General features: G+C 40.0%; 3 protein-coding genes across 4 annotated transcripts; 1 reads left to right on the top strand and 2 right to left on the bottom strand.

Annotated features, from left to right (window-relative positions):
• Nucleotides 1-151: 151 nt before the first annotated feature.
• LOC106102313 (general odorant-binding protein 1-like) lies at nt 152-1,519 on the top strand. The gene is made up of 3 exons (XM_013281740.1): nt 152-415; nt 490-670; nt 1,113-1,519. Exons 1-3 carry the CDS (start codon nt 269-271, stop codon nt 1,292-1,294), a joined length of 510 nt encoding a protein of 169 aa, XP_013137194.1. The 5' UTR covers nt 152-268; the 3' UTR covers nt 1,295-1,519.
• A 1,669-nt stretch (nt 1,520-3,188) lies between these two features.
• On the bottom strand, nt 3,189-3,826 carry LOC106102316. The gene is made up of 2 exons (XM_013281745.1): nt 3,546-3,826; nt 3,189-3,467 (listed from the first exon to the last, which is right to left on the bottom strand). The coding sequence occupies exons 1-2, from the start codon at nt 3,672-3,674 to the stop codon at nt 3,267-3,269; spliced, it is 330 nt and encodes a 109-aa protein (XP_013137199.1). The 5' UTR covers nt 3,675-3,826; the 3' UTR covers nt 3,189-3,266.
• A 326-nt stretch (nt 3,827-4,152) lies between these two features.
• LOC106102315 (pheromone-binding protein-like) lies at nt 4,153-5,390 on the bottom strand. 2 transcript variants are annotated; one of them, XM_013281742.1, is made up of 3 exons: nt 4,995-5,390; nt 4,558-4,738; nt 4,153-4,355 (listed from the first exon to the last, which is right to left on the bottom strand). In XM_013281742.1, exons 1-3 carry the CDS (start codon nt 5,136-5,138, stop codon nt 4,204-4,206), a joined length of 477 nt encoding a protein of 158 aa, XP_013137196.1. In that variant the 5' UTR covers nt 5,139-5,390; the 3' UTR covers nt 4,153-4,203. The 2 variants fall into 2 exon arrangements, with proteins under 2 accessions (XP_013137196.1, XP_013137198.1); XM_013281744.1 differs by having other exon boundaries at nt 5,013-5,390.
• Between the last annotated feature and the right edge of the window lie 1,860 nt (nt 5,391-7,250).

Below are 7,250 nucleotides of genomic sequence, written 5' to 3'. Positions count from 1 at the left end.
GGAATTATTTCGTTACTTTTTAGTGTACTGTTTTTTTGAGAATATTTTGTTTTGTTTTTAGTGCATTTTGTTTTGTTTTTCGTGTATTTTTGTGGCAATAAATACATATTCATCCATTAAAAAAATATGAAGAAAAGCAGAACCCGCAGTTATTAGTCGACTTCAGGAACTTGACCGTTTCAAATTTTAATTACAAGACAAGACAATTAGTGCACCCATAAAATGTGAGCGCTGTGAGACTCGACAATAGTTGTGAGGCTAGGACAAGATGACGTCGTCGACCACAAGATGGCGGCTGGTGGCGGTGTACGTGCTGTGTGTAGCGCTGCGCCCGCCTGCCGCCAGCGCCTCGCAGCAGATCATGAAGCAGCTCACCGCAGGGTTCATTAAAGCCATGGAAGTCTGCAGAAATGAGGTGACTTTTCAATATTAATAATCTCAATTCACTTAGACACCAGTCTCTTATACCGCAAATATTTTGTGTCGCAGTTAAACCTGGGAGACCACATAATGCAAGACTTCATGAACTTCTGGCGCGAGGAGTACGAGCTGGTGAACCGCGATCTAGGTTGCGCCATCAGCTGCATCGCCGCCAAGCTGGATCTGCTCACTGAGGACCTCAGGATGCACCACGACAACGCGAGGGAGTTCGCTATTAAACATGGAGCTGGTAAATCAATTTTTATAACTTACTCATAATTTTGATGTACATTATTCAATTACACAATTCACAGTAGAAATTAGTATAAGCTTCCATGACCGTTAGTTCGGCATTGAGGTAATTTCAAACAACCAGACAGCTGTTTGCATTATGCAGATTGTCGCGCATTCGAACCAGTTTGTGGATTCGCCTAAATGTTGCGCGCCGGGGGATGTTTGTGAAGGGAAAAGGGTTGCCGAGATACGAGATAGGACACGGACCGACGTCGGTCCTTGTTGGCCTTCATGTTTTTGTTATTTCACTTTTATCAGTTCGGATCAGTCCGGTTTACTAAAAGTACTTTTGCAAATAAGAGGACGGAGGAAAAGGGTCTTGTGATCGGGGTCATATAAATTTATGACATTTTATGTCGAAAGGAAAGCTGATATTTTAATTTACGTTTTTATATTAGATGAGGATATAGCGAAGCAGTTGGTTTCAATGATCCACGAGTGCGAGCGCAACAACGAGGGTGACAGCGACGACTGCCAGCGTGTACTGGAGATCAGCAAATGCTTCCGCACCAAGATACATGAACTCAAATGGGCGCCTTCTATGGAGGTGCTGCTAGAGGAGATCATGACAGAAGTCTAGGAGGACAACAAGACATTTGAAGTTTGAACAACACATAGAATATTCCTGGATAGTTGAAACATCAGAGCTTACCCTGCCGTACCATGGATTCCGATTAATTTAAATGTTACAATTCTCCCTCCAACCTCGTCAGCTAGTTCCTAGTCTATATTTATTGTGCTTTTTACTTTAATTAAAATAAAATGTAGGTGTTAAATAGTTTGAAACGGTTGTATAATAAATGTGTGATGGCATTTCCTTCTTTTTTTTAAAAAAAATTAAGCATTTTTTAGAAAAATCGCGCAATTTAATCCTATCTTATCTCATTTCTTCCCAATCTCAATACCTCCGAGCATGCTGCAGCTTATATCAGCTCCGTGCAGATCTAATTACAGCGGATTGCGACTGTAATTAAGCAATTAATCAAGCGTTAGTCGCGGCTAATTGGCGCTCAGAGACGGAGCAATGCTCATCGTGACTGACGACAGAGCACAAACACTAATATATGGCATTATAGATAATCGCTGACATGCGCTTTGATGTCAGCACTTACGATCAACAATAACTTGCTGATAATCTTCATGATACTCACTTACTAGTTATCATTAAAAAAAAGTTGCATCTCTCTACTAGAAAAGCTGAAATTATTATCCAAGGTATTATGTAACCAGCATGTAATAAAGGGAAAGTTGTAGGAAGCACCTGTTTGTATGTATCCCTGTGTATCTGAGAAGACACGTCGTAACTCGGCGATGTGTATTCGAGGCACGCGTGTCGCGGGGGTGCAGGGTGCGAGGGGCGAGGGGGACATGGACAAGACAGGGGTAAACAATAAAATGGTTCGCAGCAGCTGCGCGGGTGGGATACCTCACGATTGCCTTCGCTATTACAAAGACTTTCCAGACATTAAATTAAATTATCGTGTGACGTATCTGAATTTATTTTAATTGAAAAGGAATACGTAACGTGACATCATTGTAATACTGTGTAGATTGACGAGTCAAAGCCTACAGTTAGTACAATACATAATATTTAAAATATTTAATAATCTTTTTCTTATAATCCCAACGAGTACTATGACTAAAACAGGTAGGCTGTCCTCAGTAAAAGCAATCAAAAGCCGACTAGCCGGCAATAGCTAAGTAATGTTAGGTAACTGTTCCGTTGAGGCCGGCAGTAAATCTTCGAGAACAATCGCCGGCTGTCTTGCGCGGACTGCGCGCTGCGAACTGCGGGCTATCAGGACATCAAACTTCAATTAGCTCCGAGTAGCGGCGTGAGCCTGTGCTATGAGTGTCTCGCGCCGCTCTGTACAGCGAATACTCGCAAAGTGGGACCATAGTGCTGTACTTTAAACTCACGAAGGTTTACTATTGTTACTTGGAGTAATTATAATTAAAACAGATTTGTTTGAGGTCATCAGACCTTAATAATTTGTTCATCACTCACGTCAGTTTTATTAATACATGTAAAGTTAAGCCAGCTTTGCGAAATGAGCACAGCCCGAGTTCTTAAATGACACAGTGCTCGTGGTTTTAGATGTGTGGTATTTTAATTCCTTACATTATACAGGATTATTCTCCTTTAATATGAGAAAAACATGTGACTTAATAGCGATTTATTAATTAGCCATTTAATGCATTTTCAACGGGTCCTCTGTAGAACTCCGGCGTCCAGTTGAGGTGGTATATGTTTGAGCGGAAGCAGATCATGGTGGTAAGTCCCGCGACGCACGCCTTTCGCTGCGAGCTGGACTCGCGCTGGCACGTCCTGAACACTTCCAGTAGAATCAGCGCGCGATGTTCATCTACATCACCGGCATGCCCACCAACAAGACAAAGCTAATAAGTGACCTAGATAACATCAATGCAGAAGATCGTATTTATATTTTACGTTGAATGAAAATGCGTGATTGTACATTGTTTTAAAACGGAGGAGATACCGTTAACCTACGTAACAATTTTTTCTAATTAACCCGGGACAAATGACTATTCTATGCTACATAAATACCGGCTCCATTATCGCGGAGGAAATTGTTGACGTTGGTGTCGTTGAGGGAGCCGTCGCGGTTGCGCAGCTGCAGCTTGAACATGCTGCAAGCGGCCAGGCAGCCCAAGTAGATGTGGCCCGTGACGTTCAAATCGTGATTCCAGAAGTCCAACACGTCTTTGAAGTATCCCGTGTTCGGGTACAGCTGCAACCACAGCCCATCTCTCAATATTCAAGAACAGTAACAAAAGAGAGGGAGAGAGTACAACAGTGTACACCGTACCAACTGGACGCAATACAGCATCGTGGAGCCAAACTTCTTGCTGATCTCATTGATGATAGAAGCCGGTTCATCCTCCGCCACGGCCGTCGCCAGCAGCAGCAGCAGCGCCTTAAGCACCACTAAACTCATTGTTATCCTGAAGCTAATTGTTCGTCCTCGCAGCGCAGATATGACCGCAGTTAGCACGACGAATGCATTGATTGCTTTCGTACCGGACACTATTTGTTTGCGACGCGCTGAGACGATTGCAATAATGAAGTCTTATCTTTATTGTCTTTCAAAGTACTTTTTTTAGTTAGATCGTAGTGTAATTTTTAAACTGTAAGTATTTATGAACAAGAATGTATTATACATTTGTCGTTAAGTTAGCAAATCAGTATGTACTACGTTGTACGCATTGGTAATCTGATTTTAATTGATAATATATGACTTTTTACGAAATAAAGGGGAGTCTTAAAGAATTAAATATATATTATAGAAGCGTTTTAGGGGACAAGAGGCAGGGAGTGAAAAACAAAGTTATAGACTTCACAGATGTAGACAGGGTACAGATTACCAAGTAAAGAGAAGTAAACTGGGCGCCGAGGGCTGAATCATAAGATGACTATAGGTTACAGGCATATATTTGATGAAACACAAGTGATGATGAATTGAGGTGTCAGTAGCTGCCAGGCGCCCAGCCAAGCTGCTCGATGGTAGCTCGGTAGCAGCGGAGCGCGGCCAGGCCGGCGCTGCACGTGCGCTGCATGAACCCGCTACTCTGATGGCACGACATGAACATCTTCTCCAGCCGCCAGCTCGTCGTCGGATCTACACACACTTTGCTATTGGGTACGTCAGACTATCAACCGAACCTCAACCTAATAAAGACTACGGTTTATTAAGAGGAGCATGTAATTAAACATTTGCGTACTTCACGTTGCAGTGTTCGAGGTATCACAACAAGTGATCACTTTTCTTTAAAACCACATTGAAGATAATCACGTGTGTCAAGTTGAGAAAAACAACGAACCAGCGTTGTTAGAGGCGATGAAGCGGCGCACGTTGGCGACGTTAATGCGACCGTCTCTGTAGATCAGTCTGAGCGCTCGCATCGCGCACACTGCCAGGCAGCCTTGCCGCACATTCTGCACCTTATACTCCGGGTCCCAGAAGTTGTCCATGTCCGGATCCACATAATAATTTGGAAACATCTGGAAAATATTAAGGAAGTGTGTTCCAGTCTGCATGGATTTGTTTTTCTTTGAAAATTTTCTCTTCACTTAGAATCACGGTTTCACTTTGCTTAATTAACATTGTTTCCCACGTCGTTGTCGTAATGCTTTGTGTACTAGTATATGTATCTATAAAAGGTAATTTCTTAGCGTTCTCTTAGTTATTTGCAACAATTTGCACACAAACTCTTTGTGATGGAATAATTAAGAAAATATATATTGTAACAACCCATACCTTTCTACTGCACCGTACCATGATATCGCCCATTTTGGAACTGATGTCGTTGACAACTGTCCGGGATGATTCGTAGGCGGCAAGAGGTGGGATCAGAACGGCCAATGCGGCCAGTAAAGTGACCAACAAATTGGCCAACACCATGTCTGTCGAGCTTGCATCGAGCTAATGACGGGGTTCAGTTCAAAGCAGACACTCACTTTGTATCAATTTGTTTTGTAAACAACATTCGTTTGTTTCCGAGTGTACTAATTGCGATGCAACAAGAACAAATTGTGAACGCGACTGTACTGTACCACTTATTTAGTGCCTACTTGTTCAGACAAATGGCAGCATGGGTCGTTTTGGTAATTTATATAAAAGCTTAAGTAAACTTATAATAAAATACTTTTGCGTCAATTTAAACTTTGTATTGAGTGCGTGAATGTAAATTGAACGAATAGTATGACTTTTTTGCGCAAGACAACATCTAAAATGTAAAAGCGAAGTATAAGTACGCGTGTAAATTGAACCGAACACGTTCATTATTGTATTAGTGGTAAAATTAACTTAATGCATTTTTAAGCCGGCTAATGCAGCCGAGAGATGGCGCCGCTGCTGCAAGCCATTACAGCAATATTTACTAATAATAGTGTTGTGTTTTTTGCACTTTACCAACATTGAAGTCGAAAGACTCATGTATTAAAGTTGTAGATTTTATTTGTACATTTGTTTGAACATTTAAAATTGCAAATAACTGCCACAACCAATTAAAATAAATTATAAATGCTATCTTTCCATTAATTCAAACATCGCTTTATGTTGCAGCGATCTCTCAGTGTCCGGGGAGCGCGCCGGCTCGCTAAATTAAGATAAAATTAAGATAAAATGCGAGATTATCGCAAACACGTAACGCTAAAGTACTAAAACTACATCTGCACGTTGTTAAGTTATTACAAAAATGTTATGTTTAATTTAAAACAGCTAACATTACGTGACACTTCGTTATATTGTTCGCTTACAATGAATTCGAGCTCCGAGTCCCAGTTTAGTTCTGATTTAAAAGAATTGTAAATTTGTACAGCGAACAGACTGGCGTCCTTTTTCGTCGAGATATGAGACGAGTGGTAGGTATTTGATTGCGGACTTGTTAAATGTAATAATAAATTGTAGTGATTGAGTCACACTGGCAACAAGATGTGGTTGTTTTATAATATCGATGTAACTTAATACGAGTGCAGTGTTACGTGTTGTAAAACGAACATACAGGATTGTAACTTGAGACGTACTTCATTTTTATTATTTAACGCCATCTCATAAATTGCGGCTTTTAAAATACGTTAACACAAATATTTGATTACAACTCTATGTTATGTGCCAAATAGAATAAAACTTTTCACATTTCCATGTGATTTCGTACTGTAAAAGCATTTTAGGTTATATTTTCTATAGCCAAGGTGCAATACTTTATTTATATAGCAACTACTTACTATTTTGAATTGCAAATACACACGAAACATTCATTACATTTATTTTTATGACGTGTCTAGAATCTGCATGGTTATTTTGCACTCTATAAACAAGCGGTTAAAGTTTCGTTTCCATTGTTTTATACCAAAAGTTACACAAACTAATGGTTGTTGGGTTACCAAATTAGAAGTGCGGGTGAATAAGTTACAGGGTTGCCACCTTGCTTTGCCTTGGCTCAAATTTTCCGGATCTGTATGGTTTTCGTTACCAGCCAAGAAGTATAATGTCACCGGTAATAGTTTTTTTGCAAGCAAGGTTTGTTTATTGAAAGTTGACAGCCCTGACAAAAACGTTATAGAAGGTGGAGTGCGAAAGTAACAGCAAATACAAGTTGGCACGTTGCTGCAGCGCAGCGCTGACAGCCTGATGGATGAAGTTGACGCACCTACGAGGAAATCATTAAATATTAATGTTGAGATGAATTTCGCAGAATTTTTCCAACGATATTTTATAAAACTACTATACCAATATGAAGTCTTACTATCTCAGTTATTTTTCTAACTGGCTATAAACCTTAGACTTTTTAGAGATAAACAGATAAAACTCAATTATTTTACGGTAACAAAAATGGTAACGATTCCTCAACTTTGCTATTACATTGTTGCAGGCGCAGGTGTTAAAAGGTGTTTAATTAAAAACGAATGTTTTTATAATTTAAAAGTTTATTTATTTCTTGATTTTTAGTGAATCTAAACAACATAGTATGATAATCACTAGATTTCAAACAAAGAATGAGTTATCTAAATC

Source organism: Papilio polytes, unplaced genomic scaffold, assembly GCF_000836215.1.
Source record: "Papilio polytes unplaced genomic scaffold, Ppol_1.0 DF823923.1, whole genome shotgun sequence".
NCBI classification, from domain to species: domain Eukaryota; kingdom Metazoa; phylum Arthropoda; class Insecta; order Lepidoptera; family Papilionidae; genus Papilio; species Papilio polytes.
This window is presented reverse-complemented; position numbering and strand designations above follow the sequence as displayed.

Bases quoted from the DNA above. Each gene is read 5' to 3' on its own strand.
- LOC106102315 (XM_013281742.1), bottom strand. From the start codon at position 5,138: ATGGTGTTGGCCAATTTGTTGGTCACTTTACTGGCCGCATTGGCCGTT. The intron at 4,739-4,994 runs GTATGGGTTGTT...AATATTTTCCAG, and splicing joins TGGTACGGTGCAGTAGAAAG to ATGTTTCCAAATTATTATGT. The intron at 4,356-4,557 runs GTTCGTTGTTTT...AAGTGTGTGTAG, and splicing joins CATCGCCTCTAACAACGCTG to ATCCGACGACGAGCTGGCGG.
- LOC106102316 (XM_013281745.1), bottom strand. From the start codon at position 3,674: ATGAGTTTAGTGGTGCTTAAGGCGCTGCTGCTGCTGCTGGCGACGGCC. The intron at 3,468-3,545 runs GTACGGTGTACA...CTGTGGTTGCAG, and splicing joins TGCTGTATTGCGTCCAGTTG to CTGTACCCGAACACGGGATA.
- LOC106102313 (XM_013281740.1), top strand. From the start codon at position 269: ATGACGTCGTCGACCACAAGATGGCGGCTGGTGGCGGTGTACGTGCTG. The intron at 416-489 runs GTGACTTTTCAA...TTTGTGTCGCAG, and splicing joins TGGAAGTCTGCAGAAATGAG to TTAAACCTGGGAGACCACAT. The intron at 671-1,112 runs GTAAATCAATTT...TTTTTATATTAG, and splicing joins CGCTATTAAACATGGAGCTG to ATGAGGATATAGCGAAGCAG.